This window comes from Dendropsophus ebraccatus, chromosome 12 (genome assembly GCF_027789765.1).
Source record: "Dendropsophus ebraccatus isolate aDenEbr1 chromosome 12, aDenEbr1.pat, whole genome shotgun sequence".
In the NCBI taxonomy this organism is placed as follows: Eukaryota; Metazoa; Chordata; class Amphibia; order Anura; family Hylidae; genus Dendropsophus; species Dendropsophus ebraccatus.
This window is the reverse complement of record NC_091465.1, coordinates 28344676-28370317: the sequence shown is the minus strand read 5'-3', so window position 1 is coordinate 28370317 and position 25642 is coordinate 28344676. Positions and strand designations below refer to the sequence as shown.

At 42.1% G+C, this 25642-nt stretch overlaps 1 protein-coding gene across 3 annotated transcripts in view; it reads left to right on the top strand.

Annotated features, from left to right (window-relative positions):
• MORN1 (MORN repeat containing 1) overlaps window positions 1-25642 on the top strand; it is a 268243-nt gene that overhangs the window by 51831 nt on the left and 190770 nt on the right. For all 3 annotated transcript variants that reach the window (XM_069948672.1, XM_069948670.1, XM_069948669.1), the window contains exon 7: window positions 12862-12958. In XM_069948672.1, the coding sequence (XP_069804773.1) occupies window positions 12862-12958 (97 nt within the window). The remainder of the gene's footprint in view (window positions 1-12861; window positions 12959-25642) is intronic.

The following is a 25642-nucleotide window of genomic DNA, read 5'->3' as shown; positions in this document are numbered from 1 at the left end:
AAAAAGCATTTTTTACTGGACCAAGCACCAAGAAATCTATAATAAAGTAAGGTATGAAAACTGCAGAATTTATGCTTTACAGCAGTGTAGAGAAGTCCTCATACAGAAAGGGGGGGGGGGCAGTATCACTTTAAATGAAGGGACACTTGTAACTGCTACTAGTATTTACTGTCCACCGGTATTTACTCGAGCATGACACCATTTAGCTAAGCCGCCTCTTAATGTTATATATACATAGGCCAGTGGCTGTTAGTAGAAGGGGCTATACTTGTGTCATATATATATATATATATATATATATATATATATATATATGGTAAGAGATTGTCTTGATTAGAAAGTCATAGAGTTTTGAACAATCTTTACTTGTTAGTAGAGTCCCTTGACAATATGACAATAAACTGATCATAGTGATTGGCTAAGCAGGCATTTCCTATGTGTCAGGACCAGGGAACACTGATCAGTGGGGACTGTCTATTGCTGGCCTAGCGACGGCAGGGAATCAGGCAGATGAGTATTGTTTATTTTTTATTTTTAAATCACTCCAAGCCCTTAAATGTGTTTTTAATCCCGGAAAAGCCATTAAACACTTGTCATCTTCATATTTTGAAGGGGTCTACATTAAAAAGTAGGCAAAAGTCTTGACCAAACACCTGTATTATACAGTAAAGTTTAATTATACATGCTTAGAAAAAAATCCCCTGAACGATATATTTCTTACAGAAGCTATGCAGCCGGTCTTACAGTACTCAGAATATGAGACATGTGATATATATGGGAGTAGAAAATTCTAGGTTATACTTTTTCCCTTGTATATACAGGATTTATGGAGATTACAGAACTGCCTATAGCTATAAACTATAGAAAGCTATAAAAGGAGCTGAATTTCCAATCCAATTTATGTATTAGATCATGGAATGATATATCAGAGCTAAAATTGTATTTTTTATAGATTTGTTTTGAAGCAAACAAGAAATATGAGGCAGCCAGGCGGAATGTATATCTGTACTTCCTTAACTTTTGGTCTTTCCATAGTGGATACATTTATAGTAGATGTAATGTTTATTGTACATGTTAGAGGATATGTTGGGGTAGGATAAAATAAGATAATCTGTAATAATCTGCCCTAGTGACCTGTGTTTGTTTCCTATATTCCAGTGAATGAGTGGAGTGAATACTAATGGTGGGTGCCCAGCAGTGACCACTCAAGAAATGGGAGGGGAACTGCTATGACTAATAGGAGTAAGGGGGGGCCTGCTATGACTAATAGGAGTAAGGGGAAGCCTGCTATGACTAATAGGAGTAAGGGGGAGCCTGCTATGACTAATAGGAGTAAGGGGGAGCCTGCTATGACTAATAGGAGTAAGGGGGAGCCTGCTATGACTAATAGGAGTAAGGGGAAGCCTGCTATGACTAATAGGAGTAAGGGGGAGCCTGCTATGACTAATAGGAGTAAGGGGAAGCCTGCTATGACTAATAGGAGTAAGGGGGGGGCCTGCTATGACTAATAGGAGTAAGGGGAAGCCTGCTATGACTAATAGGAGTAAGGGGGAGCCTGCTATGACTAATAGGAGTAAGGGGAAGCCTGCTATGACTAATAGGAGTAAGGGGGAGCCTGCTATGACTAATAGGAGTAAGGGGAAGCCTGCTATGACTAATAGGAGTAAGGGGGAGCCTGCTATGACTAATAGGAGTAAGGGGGAGCCTGCTATGACTAATAGGAGTAAGGGGAAGCCTGCTATGACTAATAGGAGTAAGGGGGAGCCTGCTATGACTAATAGGAGTAAGGGGGAGCCTGCTATGACTAATAGGAGTAAGGGGGGCCTGCTATGACTAATGGGGTGAGGGATGCTGTGAAGTACATTTTCTTCCACTGTATAAACTATCTTCTATAGTACTTGGATCTAAGTCTATATCCTACAAAAAGACATTATCTTCTTGTAGCTGATTTTTGTTACAGAGTTGGCAAAAAAAAACTTGATGGACTTCTTCAACTTGATGATGATTGTCCTGGTTTTTGGAGATTTAACTGTTGAAAACAAGCAGTGTCAGGAAACTCCCTATGCCTAACTGGTTACAAATACCAACCTTCACATAGAAGTCATGCTATTCCTACAGACTGAGATGGCAGGAGTAGGGGGAGGATCTCAGAAATGTCTCTTACCACCTCCTTTTAAGTGTCTGCCATGGGCCAGAAAGGGAATCCACTGGTCTTTAAAGCAAATGTATCATTTTTATTTTTCACTACCTGGTCTGTTTGGAGGTTAGGAGAACCTGGTGGCATGGTCTATTCAAAACGCCGCCCCCGATTCCCTCGATCAGCACCAGTTTCTTCATGTCCACTGACCCGCTCAATACACTGGAGACGGGCCCCAGTGTAATGATACCCCCTACCCTCAACGACGCTGCCAGACTTGATTTTAATGGAGGCACATCACTGAGGGGATGGGATATCATTACACTGGAGGCACTGGGCTGGCCTTCAGTGTATAGAGCCGGCCAGTGCACATGAAAAAAAGGCGCCGAATACGGTAAACCAGTTTGCATTTTCAAAAATCGACCACGCCACTGGGATCTCTGTGTCGGCACCGACAAGGTAGTCGGAAAAAAAAATCCTGCTCTAACTGGTACATTCGCTTTAAGAATTAAGAGCCAAGGGAACATAAAAATTGGCCAACATACTGTATCACCCATATTTCCATTTCGGTAATGTAAATAGTAATTGAACACCATTATAATTTTTGGCCATAACCAAGAATAATTTGCCCAATGTGAAGAGGTTTTAAAAATGTTTATTTAGTTGTCTAAGGTTAAAGTGAATTTGCATACCTTTGGTTATATGAAGTAAAGGGGAGGTATATTAATATCTAACATATTAACATAGTTAATAGGGTTGAAAGAAAACAAGAGTCCATCAGGTTCAACCAAGGGAGACCCTATTGTCCCGATTCAGGGGAAGGCAAAAAACCCCTATGAGGCAGATTACAATTGCCCCATCACAGGGAGAAAATTCCCTCCCACTCCAATGGCAATCAGAATAATCCCAGGATCAATGTATCACCGGAAATCTCATGCCCATAACTAAAAAAATTTGCTAGGAGGTACAACAAATTGAGAGATTAAATAAAAATGTATACTCATCCCTCTCTTCACTCCTGTTACACACGGCTGCTCTGAAGTCCCAGGCAGAAGAGCCTTGGCCTCAGTGACATCACCGAACACTGTGCATAGGACCACTGCAGCCAGTCACTGGCTTCAGCATTCATTTGCATTTGTCATTGACTACAGATGAGCGCAAATCAAACATGCTCAAGTTCGATCGTTCAGCATTTAAATACCAGTGGCTAAGGAAGTTGCATGCAGCCCTAAGGAGTCCTGGATAACATGGATACTGTCATAGGCCATAGGCTGTATCCATGTTTTCCTTGACTCCTTAGGGCTGCATCCAATTTCTTCAGCCACCGAATGCTGTACAGTTAGATTCAAGCATGCTCGATTTGCCCTCATCTTTAATGTTGTCCACCATTGCTGGAGTCTCGTGTACAATAACACTTCTGCAGAGACTTCATAGCAGCGGACATTCTGTACCAGAAGCGACCAGAGGGGTGAATATCATTTTTTTTATATTTATCCTCCGATTTCAACCCTCCCCCCCCCCCCCCATTGTTTTGTAAAGCCTGGAAAACCCTATTAGAGGGAACCATTCACCCCGTGGCCCCCGGCAGAAACTGACATACAGTGACATAAAGGTCAATATACTTACCACATCGCTCCCGGTTCCGTCCAGGATCCCGTTGTTGACACGAAGAAATCGCTGATTTTTCTTCTCCCGACCATTATGGTAATGAGCTGAGATGAGTCCAACGTCCATAGGAAACGACGGACGAGTCCAACTTATTCATGAGGTCCTCTTCTCGTCGCCGCCCATCCACGCCTCATGGAACTTGATTGACGTCTTCAGTCTTCAGTCTTCTGACGTATTCCCGCGCAGGCGCCACTGCGATGGTCTCGTCACCTCTTCTGCGCCTGCGCGGTAAACAGGATACGTGTCCGAGCCAATCGGCGCACGCGCAGTAAACAGTGAAGCTGCGGAGCGGCTTCAATTGTGAACTGCGCATGCGCCGAAAACGACTGTCACGGCGCCTGCGCGGGATCCGGCGAGAAGAAAGAAGACGAGGAGGAAGAAGACCTGGCGTCAATCAAGTGTCGGAGGCTGGGAGAAGGCTGGACTTGGGACCCGGCGGCGCTCATTACCATAATGGGTGCGAGAAGAAGAATCGTCGATTTCTCCGTGTCAACAACGGGATCCGGGACGGGACCGGGAGCGATGTGGTAAGTATATTGACCTTTATGTCACTGTTTGTCAGTTTCTGCCGGGGGCCACGGGGTGAATGGTTCCCTTTAAGGAGGCATCAGGGGAATTTGGCATGGCTGGGCCCCTTTAAGAAGCAAGGTCTTTTTTAAGCAATTTTAAATCTTATAGTCCAAAAAATACAGTAAGTTAAATGCAGATGCCTCCTTTCTGACGGCCTGTACATTTATATCTTTGCTACGAATATTTCCCACATAATCCCTTCCTATATGGTTTGCAATTTCATTTTGTTACCATGTAATCCTATGTGAAATGAATCCCCCAGTTGTGATAGGCTTCTGGCTTTTGTTCAAGTTCAGCTCATTCCCATCCCTGTTCCCATATTTCCTTCCTGTGCGTTTAAGGAGGATGCACTGCTGCTTAACCTAGCTGCTAATCACGCCAAACAGGTGTGATGCCGAACGGCATTCCTTCTGCGAAAAACTATCACAATCCCGTCTTTTTCATTGTTAAATATTCCATAAATAGTGTGTTACCGAATTACACCGATTCCCTCCAGTACTACTACTGTAGACCATACAGCTGTGGAACTACAAGTTTCTACATGCACTTGGATAGACTGGAACCAAACCTCTTGCCATAGGTGGGAATCATGTATAAAAAAAGGATGTTTGCTATTTTTTATGTCTAATACTGACAAAACAGGAAACATTTACTGAACTTACCAGAATATATTAGGAAATTACTTAAAAATAGCCATTCCTTAATACAATGTATTTATGGGAATCCCTCCCTGTAGCAGCTGGCGCATTCTGATAATACACATGCAGACTTGCTGGGAATTGAATCCATGTCCTAATATATTTTGGTTGCCCACCAAAGGTGAGTGTACCCTGTAAAGCGAGGCACTGGCCTGGAGCCTGTCGTATAAATTAATTGCTTTAAAAGAAATTCCCGACAAAATGTTTAATTATTCCACAGACCTGCAAGGAAGTCAGATTCTTACAGTCATTCCTGCGGGCATGGTAAGCAGAATAACAGATGCCTCCAAGAGGTGGTAGAGTGGTGTGGTCATCCACTATAAGAGTCACCATCCACATCAATGTATACTATTACTAAAAGGCTCATCATCCCTGGGGCAAAACTGTTCTCATCGCCCATGACAAAGCCAAAAACTAACCCTGTATGCATTTATGTTTTCCTCATATAAGAATAGGCTTATGCACCCAGCATATTACAATTCTGTACAGCTTTATGGAATTGCTCTTAAATGGTCACTTACTTTTCATACCACTTATGTTATTTCTGTATTATATGCAATTTACTTCTGTTAAACATTTGCTGTTTTTACAATGAAAAATGCATTTAAAGTTTCAGTTATATGTTGAATCAACCCCCCTCCTGGAGGCTAACAATTCATTCTACATATGTCACTACCTTTTCTGTCTCCTTCCCTCAGTTTTGAGCTGCTGCTTTCTGCTGAAGACACAAAAATCCTTTCTGCTCTCAACCCGCTTTTTCCTTATGAGACGGCTCATATAAACAACATCACTGGCTGGCTCTTTATACACTGTATGAACCCGGGAGGGTAATCTGAGGTTAAGTTACTTGTGACCTTACTGTGATGAACCCTTCTTGCTGTACAAAGGGAAGAAACAGCTGTCCAGGGAGTAATTTATATTAGCTGTCTCAGAAGGGAGAAGGGAGGAGGGGATTGAGAACAAAGAGGATTTTTGTGTCTTTAGCAGAAAGCAGCGGCTCAAAACTGAGGGAAGGAGAAAGAAAAGGTAATGACTTGTATGGAATTAATTGTTAGTCTCCAGGAGGGGGGATGATGCAACATGTATTTTACCTAACAGGATAACCCCTTTAACCAAGCCCAATCTATAGACAACGATGCCCTGGGCTGCCTTATATTTTTTCATAAAAACTCAGTTCTTTTGTAGCCTAGACCAGTCCTCTAAACAAATTGACATCCCAGACCCAAATATTAATTCGGACAACTATCAAGACCCAAAAATAAATTTTGGACTACAGACCAAACCCCAATAATAGTTCAAATGCCACACCATACCCTAAATAAATTGAGACCCCACACCAGAACCCCATAGAAATCCAGACCACAAAATGAATGCAGCTGCCAGGCTAGGCAACAAGATTTATTCACATCCCATATATTTAAATGGATTCAGACTTTAGGCTCTGTTCAAACCATTTTTTCAGCTCCGTTTAAAATGACATCCGTTATTTTGAGTCTAAAATAACGGACGTCATTTAGCTGTCTGGCCTCCCCAGTGACGGCCGTTGGTACATTATTCTAGTTTGGGATTACTAATTGCCCTTTGGGTGTGGCTTAATTGAAAAGTCCATTCAATTTAATAGTAAAAACTGAGAAAGAACGGTGACAAAAGAAAATTGTGTATGAACAACTAATAAAAAAACGTCCGCTGTTTGCAAAAGACGTCCAAAAATAATGATCATGTTCATTAATTTGACGTCCACAGTAAAAACGCCCGTTATTCAATGCATTGTGTGCATTAGACGTCCGTCTTCCCATTAACTTCAATGCATTGCAGTCAGTTAAATCGTGTCAAAAACTGACGTTTTTTAAAATATGAAAATCGGACGCCTTTTCAATATTTTTGACGTTGTGTGAACATAGCCTTAGACAGAACTCCTAAATTTATTCAGAACCGAGAATTTCCACATCCAGACTCTAACTAAATCTATTGTGACCACAAACACGACCCCTATATTTATTTAAAGCTTCTCACTCTTGACATAGAGCAGGTCTGTATACTAGTTTTAGTATCTTATTACTGCCTATATTATATGAACTATCGGTAGATGCCATTGTGGTGATGCCCTTGCACTCACCGCCATATTTATTAAAGGGGTTTTCCCATAAAGCAGGGTTGGTAAGGTTGGTAAAATCCAATGCATATAATGTAAATGAGTGCAAATGCCCCGTTTTTATGCTAAAATATCTTACATCACTACTATTCTTCTCCATCCATCCTGGTTTCCTCTTTGAACAGTGGCTGTATACTTGCTGTGTATGACAAAGAAAATAGTGAGAGTAAACTGGTGTCAAATGTGTATACTTGCTGTGCAACACTGTGCATGCTTTCACAATTCTCCTTTGTTTTTTGCTTGTGCAATGGAGGCTACCTGCCAGAAGCCAAAGAGACTACAAGCAATCAAGAGGCTACAGTTGAACTGAGCATGTGTGACCACTTTAGTGAATTCCATTAGGTGGTCATAACTAAGGGCAACAGGTTATTAAAAAAAAACGGAGGGGGTGCTTATCTCAAACAGTACATAAAAAAATCCTGGTATAGATAAAGTATGTTGTACTTTACATATTGCATTAGTTTGAACCAATATGTCTTAATGGAAAAGTCCTTTAAATGGTCTGTATTAGTGCCTGTAGTCACTGTCATGTATCTGTGTGTATTTTAGAGAGGTTGACATCTCTATGTGTGGAAGGTGCAATACTGTCACTCTGCATTATGTGTCTCTATTCTGAGGGTTTGGGAGGGTGTCAGTAAGTGTACGAGAGGTGATGACAGCTACCATTTAAGCTTTTATTCTCCCTGCACTTTCTCTTCACCTTTTTATTTATGGCAACATCACTTACTCTGGTGACAAAGCCATCATTATGTCTGAATGTAGTATGTGCTTATTATCAGGCTAGCCATACATGCCATATCACACCTTATTTGTGCTTGTATGCCTCTGACTATTTCACATAATCAGCTTCTAGTGTTCCTTACTTCTGGCAGTCTATGTTTGACTGTATTAAAGGAAGACGTGCACCTTTTCTTGATTGCTTGTAGAGAACAAACAAGATCCAAACCAATATGTTTAGACAATGGGCATTCTCATTTTTAGAAGTGAACGATCAAGTGGCGTACACTGAACGTCAACGCTATTAGATACACTGATCTGGTAGCACATTGGATCTCTTTTGCACATCAGAACCTCAGAAATTCATTATGAAACTGTTCTGCTGGAATATTAGTCCATGTGGACAGGATCGCTTCTTGTACTTGCAGCAAATTAGAAGGTCCGGATATACTCTGAACAGTCCATTCAACCTTACACCAGAGATGTTCTATAGAATTAAGATCCACGGCCTGTGAAGGCCAAGAAGCAAGGAAACTCCTTCCTGGAAGGAAATAATCTTCAAAGGGAATCTGTAACTAGGTTTATGTGGCCTTAAATGAGGGCAGTATAAAATAGTGACAGAAAAGCTAAACAGATTGATGTATTACCGACATCATTTTGTTCAGCTGTTCTCCTAATATGCAGGAGAATAGGATTCTTGCCACACCCCTTCCCCCATCTGCTGATTGGCTGCCTATACACAGCATGGATAGATAACTGCCAATCAGCAGCTGGTGGGCAGAGTTTTCTACTTCTCATTAATATCCAGGACTACTTGGCTCATGCACATAATGGAGAGGACTACTTATTGTCCATGTTATTCAGGAGGATATCTCCGAATCAGCTGCACAGAACAATGTAAGTGATACATCATTCTGTTCAGCTTCTCTCCCACTAGTTAATGCTACCCTTAGATAAAACAACATAAACCTACTGACAGCATCTCTTTAAGACTTTAGTGGTATGACACATTGTCCTGCTCAAAGTGCCTTTGAGCCATAGGTTAAAGCCATAGGTTATCCAGCATTCTAAAAACACGGTCACTTTCTTCCAGAGACAACACAGCTCTTTTCTCCAGTTCAGATGTGGTTGCAAAACCTAAACCCAAACTGGAGACAAGAGTGTTGCTTTCTCTAGAAGAAAGTGACCATGTTTTTTCTAACGCTAAACAGCTGCCATGAAGGTATCCACTTGGTCAACTATGTTGCTTAGAAAGGCCCTACTGTCCGAATCTCCATGCAGAATTATCCGTAGACCAGGGTATGTCAAGAAAACCTCCGACAACTTAAACTGTTGACCCCTGAAAGGAAGCTTTCATTGTTCTTGCTGCTAGTGTGACATTCTGACCTTTCCATCAGCATGGTGCTACAGAGATCTGGAACCATCAGAGCAGGCAATGTTTTTTCCCCTGCTCTTTGCACTTTATCGCCTATTAGAGTCTTGCCTTTCTATATCCTTTGCCATACAGAGTACCTTGTTTAAAGCGCCGCATAATGTGCATGCCATATATACATGTACCCTTTATTATTTGATTGGAATCTGACACTCGGGACCCTAACAATAAGCACGATTAAAGGGCCACAAGCGCCGCATGCCCCTTATTGTTTAGACAGGCACACTTCATTACTAGGCATTGCTGCTTGTACAGACAAGCCATTGTGAAACAGAATAGGAGGCGATAGTGCTTCCCCTATTGTGCTCATGCTGTGGGTCAAGGGTCAGAATAATTTTCCATTGGTGGGCCTATGTTACTTTCGAGAGTCCAACACTGAAAAAAAAACAAAAAACGCAGAGATCCTGAGAAAACCACCACGTTAGTTGTGACCAAAAGAATGCTGCCAACTGGACAACAAGGTCATTTTGTGAGTGCCCAGCTCTATTATAAAGAATTCAGATTCAGTAAAATGTGCCGAGGTATGAAAAGCCCATTGTTTCCCAACATTTGGCTTGTTGTATTGGAGCAATTTTAATGGTAAGTAATTATAGTAACAATACTTTCCATAAAGACAGGCTGCATTGTAATGTGTTTCTTTTCCCTTTTTCTCGTCATGGTCGTCGCTAGAGTTGAATGGCGGACATTATACCGCTGACAGCTACAAAGGACTTACAATTTTCTTATTTAGCTCAAGAGGTGAAATGATTGTCTTTGGCCTGCGGGTCTCACCATCTGAAATTCAAGTAGATTCAGATATGACATGTAAGGATATTAAGAGTCACCAAGTACAAGGTTGCATGCTGATTGCTTATAATACAAGGTGCGTCGCTCAGAAGCGGCTGCCAGTAATATGCTTCATTTTACATTTAGTCGCATGCCATTGTTATATTAGAAGGATTTCAGATTGAAATAAAGAGAATCACATTTAATTATCCCGATATTCTGATGACCTTCACTAATGTTTCAAAACAATTTAACAATGTCAGATGACATTATTACGTCTCGTGTGTGATGGGAGATTGACGTTATGGGGCTGAAGGCTTTGTTTAAACTCAAAGGCGTTTTCTGGTTTAGAAAACCTAATTTCTAATACCCTATTATTCAATTCAGAGAGAATAGAATGGAGTTCCCCATTCAGGATTCATGTATTAGTCAGAGGGAGGGCACCTGCAATAACCCTTCACTGCCCTAGACCACAGGGATCTTTAGATTAACCTCTTCACTGTTCCAAACCACCAGGTATGTTGTTCTTAAAGAGAATTTTTCAGGTCGCCGGGGTCTCACACACTGGCCGCATGACCTAATAGGCGGACTTAAAGCTATTATTTTTGGATTCTTTGATGCCGCAGAGTGCTAAAGAAGAACTTAGAAGAGACTTGCCCATAAACTATTCTGGAGACAGCTTGCTGCGTCCCCTTCTGACGGTCAGGCTGTCAATTAAAGAAGAACTCTGGGCAAATGTAAAAAAAAAGAAGAACAGAACACCTCACTGATTGGTTTATGGGATAGTTTCAGTCGCGTCGAGACAGGAACCCTGGAGATACAGGAGACCGACGGGTGACAGTAATCGGTGACGCTGCGGCTGTGTGGGGGACGGATAATTATAACTTCTTTATTATGTTCTCACCAACCCCCTGCCCTTCCTGGTTTTCTACATTTGCTGAGAGTTCTCCTTTAAGCCAAAAAAGATGACAGGAGAACACATCAAGTGTGATTGGACCCATGGTAAAACCAGTTACCATAACTGGAAACCAGTCACTGTAAGTTTACAATATCACAGAGATCTGAGAACAGTTTTGAAATGTCCAATATGTGAGGCTCCAGGACCTAACAGGTTCTCTTTTATCACCCTGCTGCCCTAGACCACCAGGTATATAGCCATTGAAAAATTTCCATTTCTATAAAAAGCTATTTTCATACAAATTGGTTAGAAAATCTGCTCAATTTAAAAAAAAATATATTTTAGAACATTCTTCGACCTATGACATATGAATTAATTTAATGGCCATTGAAATAATGACAGATGTTTTCTCTTATGTGTGCACTAACCAATGACAATGCCATTATTATCTGTGTACTGGTCATCAGGGCCACATGAGACCCCTATTCTGATCCAGTAAAGGGTGCCTACATTGCGGTCTCATGTGTGCTCATAGCCAGTTAGACCTGAATTTCCGACAGCAGAGTGAAATTCATCGCTGATCAGTAGAGATGAGCGAACCGGGTTCGGGTTCGAGTCGATCCGAACCCGAATGTTCGGTATTTGATTAGCTGGGGCTGCAGAACTTGGATAAAGCTCTAAGGTTGTCTGGAAAACATGGATACAGCCAATGACTATATCCATGTTTCCCACATAGCCTTAGGGCTTTATCCAGGACTTTATTTAAGACCCTTGTACGCAGATCTTTGTGATGTTTATTATCTTTTATATATGATCAACACTATATCGAAAGTTGTTACATGCCGGATTACCCCTTTTATGTGTGTGAACATGGCCTAAGAGTAAATAAGGCACATTTTTGGTATGGTCAAACCATCTAGATTTCCCTTGTTTCTCCACCACAACCAAACAGATATCAATGTATTTTAAATCTATTGCAGAAACTCCATGACAGATCCGTACCTTAAGAGGCTAAATAGCTGTTATTTTATTACATGGTTTTACAGATCTCATAGATGCTTTAAATTTTTGACAGCTGCACAGGTAATTAAGGAGTGACAATAAAGAAACTGTCTAGATTTATGGAAGTGATCTTCACGACAGGTGTCCCTGTTGTGTCCGAGTTATAAAACTTCATGGAAATAAGCCCGAATTCCACCTACTTCTCCATTTAATTAGTAGAAGACGTCCCCAGGTTTGGGTTTCCTTCCCCTTTGTACAGAGCATAAAGAAAGCCTCGGCTTAGGAGGCAGCATGTGCCACAGACATCTTGGCAGCAGGAGAAGACTGCCGCGTACCCAAATTTTAGAAGGTGTTTTGTTTTTCTCCTCTTTTTTTTGCAGAATATGCTCCGCACTTGACAGACGCATGAATACACATTGTTTTCAGATTCAAATTGCACACTAGTTCTGGGTGTAAAATTCTGCAGCAGCTGCTCAATAAAAAGGCATAAGCTGAAAAAAACAGACGCCCAATTACAGCAATTTCTTTGAGGCAAGATATTTGCTTATAAGGTGAAACATTTGTCTTCCAGAAAACCGTTCCCTTTGCCTCTTAATTCTTTTTTTTTAAGGGAGGCACGTTGCATAATCTTTGGATATTGTGTGGTCTGCCTTTCAGCTCTCGGAGGAATAGTAGCAGGGTATTGCTGTCGAATTGTTCATTTTCTAGGCCCACCCAGTTTGCTATTGAGAAGTCAGAGGAGTAATCCCCTCTTTATGAAACAGCAGGCATTGCAGTTCTAATGTAGATCCAACGTGTTTTTTTTTTTTTTCTAATTTACAGGGCCAGTGGCGGAATGACGTCTTCAGTGGACAAGGGACCATGATTCATTGCTCCGGAGTAATTTATGATGGTCCATGGATCAATGGCCGTCCTGCTGGTATGCACTTTATTACCCTATCCAATTATGAATAAAAAAAAAAACAGTAAACTTAATGCACTGGCACTTTTCCATTGATTACTATATGGGTTATCTTCAGTCTGTGCCATAATGTTTTCAATGGAACTCTGGCGGGACTCTCTGATGTTACGGCAAGCACAGCCCCAGCTAAAATAGGGTCTTAGAAAGAAAGTAAATAAGACGCCAAGTAAAATAGAGCAAAATTAGGCTTCCCGAGACTGCATCTTAATAGGAAAAGAGTGTGACAAGGAAAGCTTTTTAGTTTTATTTCAAAGGAACTCTCGCTTTTGTTGCAATTGGTTACAAATCCTAACCATCTGTTGTGGGTGTGCAGGATTAGAGGAGACTAAAGGAAATTGATTGTTCTCTAATAATATAGATTATTTTTCTCCTGTTATTTTTGTGTAAATGGCAGGTGTGTAAAAAATAATACCTTATATTTACTGCGCAGATACTAGTGAGAAAGAACGATACGCCGGCTGAAAGCCCAAACCACGCGCGCAGATACATTTCTTTTCATGTCAGATTTCTATTCGGTATTACTGCGGGTTACAAAGCGACAGCAGTGATTTGTTTGAAAGGCAATTATTAATACTATAGGAAGGAGATTTCAATGATGCTTTTTTTTTTTTTTTTCCTGACGCCTTTGGTAGAATTGAAAAATAAATAAATAAATAAAAAAAGGTTGGATGGGATTAAAAAAACATGGCTGTGTTCTTCCATAAACAGCGCCACTTTTGTCTATGGGCAGTTCCTGGTATTGTAGCTCTTCTCTGTTTAGGCCTTGTGTTGAAACTCGGCCTATTGACCTGGTGATTGTTCCACCGTTACAACCCATCCCCTGTCCCCAGGATAATAGGATACAGGTAATATCATGTGGGATGGGGTCCCACTGCTAAGACCTATTGCCCTCTAGAATAGGGTCCCAAGCCTCTTGGGAAAACGGAGCAGTGTTTGTGGATGTGCACTGCCAATCCATTCATAATTACTTGGCTATTTGACAACGATAGGCAATAAACATGCTAGAGGCAATGAATGGAGAGGTAGTGCACATGTGTGACTGATGCTCCTTTATCGTGGTACTTAAGTTCTTAAGATATTCTCAAGTGCTGAGTGCCCCAAATGTCGGATGGAAGATGCTGACTTTTTCCATGTATTGTGGGACTGTTCTGTTCTTCAAGAGTTTTGGTCCACTGTGAAAAGAGGTATGGAGGGGAAGCTGGGTCCTGTTGTTGGCTTGGACGCTCCCAGATTTGTACTGGGGGCGTACAAGAATGATCAAAGGAATGGATTATTGATTAATAAATTAATATCACTTGCTAAAATAGTCATTTCTAGAAAGTGGTTTGGAGAGAGTGCCCCTTCTGTTGATGAATGGAATAACTTGGTGGAGAAGGTTCTTAACTATGAGGAATATTGGGCCAGGCAAAAATCACGTAAGGCCATAAAGAGACATTATAAACTGTGGGGACCATGGATTGGAGGAGGTTCTAATTAATTGTTTGAGGGGGAAGGGAAATTGTTGTGTTTTTTTTTTTTTTTCTTTCTTCACTCTCTCTCTCGGGGTGGGGGGGTGGATGGGGTGGGTAATAAAGGGGGTAAAATGGAATATGAATTGTTGTACGGGAAGCATTGTTAATTATGGTCCGTCCTCTTTTTGTATAACTGTGTGGAAAATAAAATGTTAAAGAAAAAAAAGATATTCTCAAGATCACAGTGGGTCCCAGAAGTCAATACACTTACATATCCTGTGCTGTCTGACCCCCAACAATCATACACTTATTCCATATCCCGTAGATAGGGAATATATTTAGAGTTGACCATATGTCAAGCATGCTCAGGGTCCTCCGAACCCAAGCATTTGGCATTTTGAAAGTTGGAAGCAGCCCTAAGGAGTCCTGGAAAACAGGCTATGGCCTATGGTTGTATCCATGTTTTCCAGGACTCCCTAGGGCGGAATCCAACTTTGTCAACCATCGGTATTAATTTTCCAGGCAACCTTAGGGCTGCATCCAACTTCTGCAGCCACTGGTAATCAAATGTCTGGATGAACCCAAGCGTGCTCGAGATTTACTCATCTCTTATACACTCAACGGCCACTTTATTAGGTACACCATGCTAGTAACGGGTTGGACCCCCTTTTGCCTTCAGAACTGCCTCAATTCTTTGTGGCATAGATACAACAAGGTGCTGGAAGCATTCCTCAGAGATTTTGGTCCATATTGACATGATGGCATCACACAGTTGCCGCTGATTTGTCGGCTGCACATCCATGATGGGAATCTCCCGTTCCACCACATCCCAAAGATGCTCTATTGGATGGAGATCTGGTGACTGTGGAGGCCATTTGAGTACAGTGAACTCATTGTCATGTTCAAGAAACCAGTCTGAGATGATTCTAGCTTTATGACATGGCGCATTATTCTGCTGAAAGTAGCCATCAGATGTTGGGTACATTGTGGTCATAAAGGGATGGACAAGGTCAGCAACAATACTCAGGTAGGCTGTGGCGTTGCAACGATGCTCAATTGGTACCAAGGGGCCCAAAGAGTGCCAAGAAAATATTCCCCACACCATGACACCACCACCACCAGCCTGAACCGTTGATACAAGGCAGGATGGATCCATGCTTTCATGTTGTTGACGCCAAATTCTGACCCTACCATCCGAATGTCGCAGCAGAAATCGAGACTCATCAGACCAGGCAACGTTTTTCCAATCTTCTACTGTCCAATTTCGATGAGCTTGTGCAAATTGTAGCCTCAGTTTCCTGTTCTTAGCTGAAAGGAGTGGCACCCGGTGTGGTCTTCTGCTGCTGTAGCCCATCTGCCTCAAAGTTGGACGTACTGTGCATTCAGAGATGCTCTTCTGCCTACCTTGGTTGTAACGGTTGGCTATTTGAGTCACTGTTGCCTTTCTATCAGCTCGAACCAGTCTGCCCATTCTCCTCTGACCTCTGGCATCAACAAGGCATTTCCGCCCACAGAACTGCCGCTCACTGGATGTTTTTTCTTTTTCGGACCATTCTCTGTAAGCCCTAGAGATGGTTGTGCGTGAAAATCCCAGTAGATCAGCAGTTTCTGAAATACTCAGACCAGCCCTTCTGGCACCAACAACCATGCCACGTTCAAAGGCACTCAAATCACCTTTCTTCCCCATACTGATGCTCGGTTTGAACTGCAGGAGATTGTCTTGACCATGTCTACATGCCTAAATGCCGCCATGTGATTGGCTGATTGGACAGTTGGACAGGTGTACCTAATAAAGTGGCCGGTGAGTGTATATTGTAATGGTGAGACGATCTGTTTAAACAACAGGACTAAGCTGTAATATCAGACACAGCTCATATGGTGCTTGTTCTGGAAGAAAGCAGTCGTGTTTGTCTAAGTTGTTTGGTTTAGCAGAGCCATTTTCAAACATCTTATGGACATGTATGTTAGAGTATTCTAAATCTCCCCATTCATAATAGACAAAAAACAGCCAAACCTACTGGTTTGGTGGGATTGGACAACTATGTAAGGTCTCTTGGTGCAGCTGGGAATTGAATGTCATTGAGTGGAGAATAGAAAGGTACCTCTTGCAGCTGCTTACCTGTTGGGAGAATAAGATGATCATGCATGGAAATGTAACATATCCAGGGGTATGCTGGGACTCTGTAGAATATCATTAGAGATGATGTTAGGAAAAAAGGATCAGGGACGGTGCATCATTTCGCTGACATCATTTGTCAGGAGAGTCAGGAGTCCCAGAATATCCCTAACAAGTGATATCAGGTAAGTTGAAACTTAATGCACAATCCTTTTATTCTCCCAGGAGATAAGCCACTGCAAGATGTATATTTCTGTATTATTCTCACTTAAAACACATGCCCAGCCCCACCATACATGCATGTGTATGTGGGCCAGTTTAAAGGTAATGTTAAAAGAGACCTCCATAAATTTTCTAGGGCAGATAGCTGGAGGGCCTGGCATGCCTGCCCATTTCATAGACAGTTCAGGTTGTGTGAGATTAGAAAATTCTTCCAGATTCTTCCAGAAACCGTACTCTTTGTCTATGATTGATGCCTGGTATTGTAGCTCTGTTTGTAAAATTCTGTCTCATTGTCTTGAACAAAACCAACTAGGTCTAGGCCATCTCCCTCAAAAGACCCCAAAGCAGTCTTCCTCTATGGTGTGTACGCCCTTGGCTGGTACCTTTTGGGAGTTGGTGCAGTTGGCCCATTGTGAGTGGCACTCTATGGGGGGGGGGGGGGGGGGGCACATTATGGCTGTGGCTGTTACTTGACTCTCTTAGACGTTACCTCTGATTCCTGTGACCCATATTAAATATCTCTCTAATGTCCCAGTTGTTTATCTTGCATATTACACAATAAAACACTAATGGGAAATACCTAGAAAGCCAAAGGCAGATGGGGGTTCTACATCATTCAATTATTGGGTCGATCTTGGTTCATAATGTGTAATAACCCGAGTACAAGTCCATTTGGAAAGAATACTGGCACGTCAGTGTAAATAATTGAATGTTTTGTGGGCACGGCAGCAGGGTTTATGAGGAGTGGTCACATAGAACATGCCAAACACGGACACATTAAATAAACAGTGCAGAAGAAACATGGGAAAATGCAAAACAATGCAAAGATTAATGCCTGAGCTTTGGTGAGCTTATCATAAATGGAAGGAAAGTTTTGCTGTAATTTGGCAGCTGAACTTAACAATATGTTGGCAGATCACAGATCTTTCCTTTCACTCTTTAATTCTTGATAGTCATTAGCAGGATGTGGAGGGCCTGACCTCTCTAAGCTTAGCTGAGCGGCTCCTTTAGACATTCTATAAGATGTATATACTATTTGGTGGTTTCAGATTTGTAATATACATCTTTTTAAAAAATCTTTTAAACGTAACAGCTGCTGAATGTCCTTCAGGAAATGTTGTTTTCTTTTCAGTGTGACAGTGCTCTCTGCTGCCACCTCTCTCTGTGACAGTAACTGTTCTGAGCAGTAGCAAATAGAAGACCTCTCCTTCTCTGGACAGTTCATGACATTTACAGAGGTGGCAGCAGAGAGCTCTGTGTCTTACTGGAAAGAGTACACAACTTCCAGCAGGACATTCAGCAGCTGTTAAGGACTTTAAATAGAAGTAAATTACAAATCTATATAACTTTCTGACACCAGTTGAGTTAAAAGATTTTTTTTTTTGACGAAGTACTACTTAAAGCGACTCTGTACCCAAAATCTGTCCCCCCCCCCCCAAACCACTTGTACCTTTGGATAGCTGCTTTTAATCCAAGATCTGCCCAGGGGTCTGTTCGGCAGCTGATGCAGTTATTGTCCTAAAAAAAAAAATTTTCAACTTGCTGCTCTGTGCCACATTGGCGTGGCCTAGAATATCTGTGCCCTAGGCCTGCACCGGCTTTCTGTCCCTCCTCCCCATTCTCCTCATCATTAGGAATGCCACTGGCAGGATTTTTTCTATTCCTCTGCAGGTGCCCATGTGCTGTGTTCTCACAGCTGATGAACACTAGAAAATCTGCCTGGAGCATTCCTAATGATGAGGAGGGCGGGAAGGAGGGACAGAGAGGTTGTGCCAGCCTAATGCACAGACACTCTAGGCCACGCCAGTTTGGCACAGGGCTGCAAGTTTAAAAGTTTTTTTTTAGGACAATAGCTGCATCACCTGCCGAACAGACCACAGGACAGATCTTGGATTAAAAGCAGCTATCCGAAGGTACAAGTGGTTTGGGGGGTCAGATTGTGGGTACAGAGTCACTTTAAACTATTCACCCCCCCTAGTCAGTACTTTGTAGAGCCACCTTTTGCGGCAGTTATAGCTGCAAGTCATTTTGAATAAGCCTCTATAAGCTCGCCACATTTTGCTAGAGGGATTTTTGCCCATTGCTCAAGGCAAAACTGCTCCAGCTCCTTAAAGTTAGTTGGTTTTCGCTTGTGAACAGCAATCTTCATGTCTGACCACTGATTCTCAATTGGATTGAGGTCTTGGCTTTGGCTAGGCCATTCCAATACATTTACACGTTTCCCCTTAAAGGAGAAGTGCGGCGAAAATTTTTATTAAAGTATTGTTTTTCCCCCCAAATATTATACAAATCACAATATACACTTATTACGGGAAATGCTTATAAAGTGCTTTTTTCCCTGCACTTACTACTGCATTAAGGCTTAACTTCTTGGATAACATGGTGATGTCACTTCCTGGATAAAATCATGGTCACGACTAGAGATGAGCAAATTTGTCGAAGTTCAGGTTCGGCTTATGATTCCCGCTGTCTGCAGCCTCCGTAAACAGGGTGGATACAGTGTAAGGACCGCCTGGAAAACTGGGATACAGCCTATGCCAATTTCTGTATCCCAGTTTTCCGGGTGGTCCGTAAGGCTGTAACCACCCTGTTCACGGAGGCTGCAGACAGCGGGAATCAGAAGTTACGAACCCGAATTTCGGCAAATTCGCTCATCTCTAGTCACGACCCGACTCCCAGAGCCGTGCGGGCTGTGGCTGCTGGAAGGATGATGGCAGAGGGATGCTCAGTAGAGATGAGCGAACCTCGAGCATGCTCAAGTCGATCCGAACCCGAACTTTCGGCATTTCATTAGCGGTGGCTGCTGAACTTGGATAAAACCTTAAGGCTATGTGGAAAACATGGATATAGTCATTGGCTGTATCCATGTTTTCCAGACAACCTTAGAGCTTTATCCAAGTTCAGCAGCCCCAGCTAATCAAATACCAAACTTGCGGGTTCGGATCAACTTGAACCTCATCTCTAATGCTCAGTGTCCCTCCAGTGCCCTGTGTCCCTCAGTGTCCACCTGCCATCATCCTCCCCAGCAGCCACAGCCCGCACAGCTCTGGAAGCCGGGTCATGACATCACCATTTTATCCAGGAAGTGACATCACCACGTTATCCAGTAGAGATTAGCGAACCGGGTTCGGGTTCGAGTCGATCCGAACCCGAACTTTCGGCATTTGATTAGTGGCGGCTGCTGAACTTGGATAAAGCTCTAAGGTTGTCTGGAAAACATGGATACAGCCAATGACTCTGTCCATGATTTCCACATAGCCTTAGAGCTTTATTCGAGTTCAGCAGCCACCGCTAATCAAATGCCGAAAGTTCAGGTTCGGATTGACTCGAGCATGCTCCAGGTTCGCTCATCTCTATTATCCAGGAAGTGAAGTCTTGATGCAGTAGTAAGTGCAGGGAAAAAGCACTTTATAAGCATTTCCCATAATAAGTGTATATTGGTGATTTGTATAACTTTTTAGGCACTGTGTATGAATCCGTCCGTAGATCGTACGCCGCCGTACATGTGCGGCTGAAATACGGGCGTGGGAAAAATAGACATGCGGCCGGATGCGTACGAACTGCGAACATACGCCTGTAGTACAGTTATGCTTCCCTAGCTTGTTTTGGAAATCTTCGCCCAGCCCCGTAAACCACACAGAACCTTTTGGATCGAAAAATCAAGTTAAATTTGGCTAAAATAAGTACTCCGTACGAGACCCCATGCAAATCCACGGCCGTGAGTTTCAACATTTCTGTCCTCAAACAATGGTCGTGTTCATTTTTCACTGCGCCGTATACGATCCGGCCGTAAGCTCATACGTAGTGTGCATTGTGCGGCCGTATATCATATACTTTCAAGCGAACGCATCAACCTCAAAACTACGTGCGTATATTCGCGGTTCGCACTACGGACGGATTCATACGCAGTGTGAACATAGCCTTAGGGGGCAATACAGTACTTTAATAAAAATTATCACCAGACTTCTCCTTTAAATTACTTGAGTGTTGCTTTAGCAGTATGCTTTGGGTCATTGTACTTTGGAAGGTGAGCCTTCATCCCAGTCTCAAATCACTGTCAGATAGAAACGGGTTTTGCTCTAGAATATTCCTGTCTTTATCACTATCTATCTTTCCCTTGACCCGTACCAGTTTCCCTGTCCCTGTTGCTGAAAAACATCCCCACAGCATGATGCTGCCACCACCATGCGTCACTGATAGTGTTTTTAAGATAATGAGATATATTGGTTTTTCACCAGACGTAGCGTTTTCCTTGGTGGCCAAAATGTTCCATTTTGGTCTCGTAACCAGAGCACCATCCTTCATACATTTGGAGAGTCTCACTTTTAGCAAACTCAGAATGAGCCTTCTTTGACTGTAAGTAAATACTTTGCTTTGCCACTCTTCCATAAAGCCCAGCTCTATGGAACGTATGGTTGTATGGACAGATACTCCAGTCTCCGCTTGGGAACTCAGCATCTCTCTCTCTCTCTCTTTCTGTCTCTCTCTCTCCGTGCTGCCTCTCTGATTAGTGCCCTCCTTGTCTGGTCTAAGTGTTTCGCTGGACACCCTTTCTTGGCAATAAGACAGCTTATGTCTGTTGTTGGCTATGTCCATTACTGTAAAGCAAATCTCTAAATGCTTTTAAAAACACCTCGGGCAACATGGCTGCCCCTATAATAATAACCCAAAATTAAATTAAAGGGTTTTTCCGGGTACAGAAAACATTATCTATATCGTTGCACATGGATATAAAACAATAAAGAAGTTTTATTTACCTCTCCGCGCTCCCCTAGTTTCCTTATACATGTCTTTAGTGTCCCACTGAGACAGTCCCATGGCCAGTGATTGGCTGAGCAGACTGTCACCCCCGAGACAAGTTTATCTTGGAAGTTGAGGCAGGATCGTCTCGACAGGACACCGAAGACCCATAGGATACCGGGGGAGTGTGGAGAGATAAGTAAAGCTTCTTTATTGTTTTATATATAAATGCAACCATATAAATAATGTTTTCTTTATACGGATAACCCCTTACAATCATTGGAAAGAAGAAAATTTTCAGTATCTGTCTCTAATAAGTAAACAATATACTGCAAAGCAGTAGAAAACAGAATGGCACGAGTGGAGTTAATAGTCCCAAAATACTGGAGGAGACATCTGACAACTGTTTCATCCAGGTGTATGCCTGCTTCTTCTATCTCTCCCTCCCCAGGATTGCCATTGGAAGCAAGCAAAGCCAAATTCACAAACAACAGCTCTGAGTTGAGTATATGCTTTCTCTTTCTTCATGGGAATCGAAACACAATATACTCCCTTTAACCCCTTGTTGCAAAATGATGTTCCCGTAACGTCATGATGTGCAGAGGCTCTTTGAAGCGAGCTCAGGAGCTGAGCTTGCTCTGTAGGGTATGTGGATGGCTGCTATCAGAGCTGTGCTCCTGTGACTGAGCGATTGGGGCCACTGCTGTGTGACTGTGTGACTGTGTGACCGCGGAAGTAAATTACAAATCTATATAACTTTCTGAAAACAGTTGATTTGAAGGGAAAATATTTTCTCTAGATAACCCCTTTAAGATGATCTTGCTTGTTTTTCAGTAAAAATGGACCTCATGTTCATTGAAAATTTATGGAACTAGCAGGATATAGAAGATGATACAGCTGGACTAGTCATTACTGTCTATGTCCTCTGTCTGGATCTTGTTATAGGCGCCTAATGTAGGTTGTTATGAGGTTGCCAGATGTCCAACTGAACAATATGCTCTGGTGTAGTTATTTCATGTCATAGAAAGTCATAGAGGCATAAGGTGTCCTCGACGAATGTATATTATAAAGGCAGCTTGAGCATGAAGCTATTACAGAGTGGCTGTGAGCTCTCCAAACATGTCTGTTTTAGTAAATATACACCATATTTCAGCTGTGTCTTTTATTATAACTTTTATATACTACATGTTGTTCCTCTGTTATCCCTCCGGGAAATGTGTTTATACTGTACTTGTTCTTGTTCAATAATATTAACTTCATACTGTAACTCACGATACCAAGACCCAGACTCACCACTTCATGATCACTACCACCACCATACTGTTACTAAAGCGAATACACTATACTGAGACCAAAAATATCCCCTTTAGGTAGATAGATTGTACCGCCCCGCTCTCCCCGCAAATGGATAGGTGTCCCCCTAGTTGGTATAAAGGTCTTCTCTCCCAGGAAAAAAAAAAAGACTTAACTTCTCCCACTCCCACACCGACAGGCATGGTCATCCTCCTACCCTCTGTTAAAGGGCAACTCCAGCAAAAAAAAAAAAAATTCCAAATTCTTTCAGATTAACTGGTGCCAGAAAGTGTCAGAGATTTGTAATTTACTTCTATTAAAAAATCTCATGTCTTCTAATACTTATCATCTGCTATGTGTCCTACATATTTATTTTTATGTCTATGTCATACAGCAGCTAAGTACAGAAGTAGAAGTAAATTACAAATCTCTTGCACTTTTTGGCACCAGTTGATTTGAAAGAAAAAAAAAATCTGCTGGATAACCCCTTTAAGCCTGCAGCCTACATAAGTAAAAAAAGACAACTGCTTCCAACACATAACAGGTATATCTGGCGCAGGTCCGAAAACAGTGAAGAGTGAAGATGAGAGTCAGATATAAAAATATTTATTGAGACCCAACGCATTTCAAAACCAATCCGGTTTCTCTTTTAACTATGCAAAAAAAAGGTATCAGTTTTGAAATGCATTGCGTCTCAATAAATATTTTTATATCTGACTTCCATCTTCACTCTTCACACTCTTTGGACCTGCGACAGATATACCTGTTATGTGGTGGAAGGAGTTGTCTCTATGTATATTATTAGAGATGAGCGAACCTGGAGCATGCTCGAGTCCATCCGAACCCGAACTTTCGGCATTTGATTAGCGGTGGCTGCTGAAGTTGGATAAAGCCCTAAGGCTATGTGGAAAACATGGATATAGTCATTGGCTGTATCCATGTTTTCCAGACAACCTTAGAGCTTTATCCAAGTTCAGCAGCCCCTGCTAATCAAATGCCGAACGTTCGGGTTCGGATGGACTCGAACCCGGTTCGCTCATCTCTATATATTATCCCATGAGGATATCGGGAGAGGCTGCGGCTTGTTTCATGCTATCACGAGAGTTTTGCCTCCTTTGTCTGCACAACGCCACCAGGTGAGAGTTACCTGTGTTAGCTCTATCGCGGAGTGCCTATTGATCCTCGCTATGGAGCGCTGTCTATTCCTTACCATTTACATAAGTAAATGATAGAGTCAGAATTAGTCAGAATCCATCAAAAGTACTGTGAGAACCCTGAGGTGGAACAGTAACATAGTAACATAGTTAATAAGGTTGAAAGAAGACAAGAGTCCATCAGGTTCAACCTAGAGAGCAAATAGTAGCAAATACATCGTATTTTAGGTCCATTGTCTACTGACTCCTATGGGATCTTCTCGTCAGCTTTTTTTCCTTCTCCTAAATGAGTCAGACCCATACCCCTATAATTGTTACTGGATCGCTGGACCTCCAATGGCCAACTAGATGGTGAACATTTGCATTGTTTCATCCGGGTTACTGTCTACTCAATCCCTAGACGAGAACATTCCACTGCCTCAATATTTCATATATACATCTACAGGTTTCCTGGGACCATAAAACTTTACACCAGACCGGACAAGTACTTAACACCGCCCTTAGGAAATCGCCTTAGCTGAGACTTGACAAAATGTAACAGTTACCGGCTATTCTAAACACAGGACACTGGCAGAAAATAAATCATTCCTTCTTCTTGACCTCATTCTTTCCCTGGCTTAGGTCTGTAAATCACGTCACAGAGCTAAAATTTTGTTTCTACAGTGGGTTTTAGTTAAACTGCATGCAACACTTCAGTCATTTATCTTGTAAATGTGACTTATGACTATCACCAGATGTGGAATATTTCCCAGTGCCAGACAGTCTAACCCTCCAGAGACCGTCATAATTATATCCCATGTGCTCACTGTCAGCACGCCGCATCAGACGGTGTTTGGTATCTGAATGTGGGAGCCATTTGTGACTGTTAGACTGTAACATGGGGCACACCTAAGAATGTCAGCTCTCCGTATCGGTGGCGCTACCCGAGAAATATGCGGAATATGGTATTGTGCGTGCCTCTGATTATGACAACTATGGAGGTCAATACGTTTAACGTCATCGCTGGGAAGCGCATGATGACTTATTACTGTCAAATCAGAGGTTCTCTCCACCTGCTGGTTTATGGGGATCCTGTTACCATGTTACAGCTAGTGAATAGAGATGTAGATACAGGTTACTCTTCTGGGAAGTCAGTACAGAATGGATTCCTAGCATGAAACAAGCGTAAAAAGATGTCCTCTACCTATCAATAAAAAAGAAGTGTAAATTCCTATGTTCTCACCATGTGTAAAGTCTTTAAGCTATCTTGGTTCCCATGAATTTAAAGGTACTGTTCACACTATAGAAGATCCGCAGCACTTCTGATACGTATGTGCATTAAAGTTGCTGCATGTAGGAGCCATTTCTGACTACCACATCTTTCCATATTGCTAAAGCTGTCAAGAAATATGCGGAATATGACATTCTGCATGTCTCTCATCATGACGATGAAGGTCAATTTTATTTACGTCATTGCCTATTACTCTCTATTCACAGGTCCCCTCCACCTACCGGTTTATGGGGATCCTGTTACCAAGTTACAGCTAGTGAATAGAGTTGTATATATAGATATAGGGTTGACAGATTCCCTGTTTAGCCACCATACTAGTCAAAGAACAGGGTACCTTATTACATATTTGTCCTATTGCTCTTGCCAATAATAGTGGTATTACCCTGTAACTTTTTC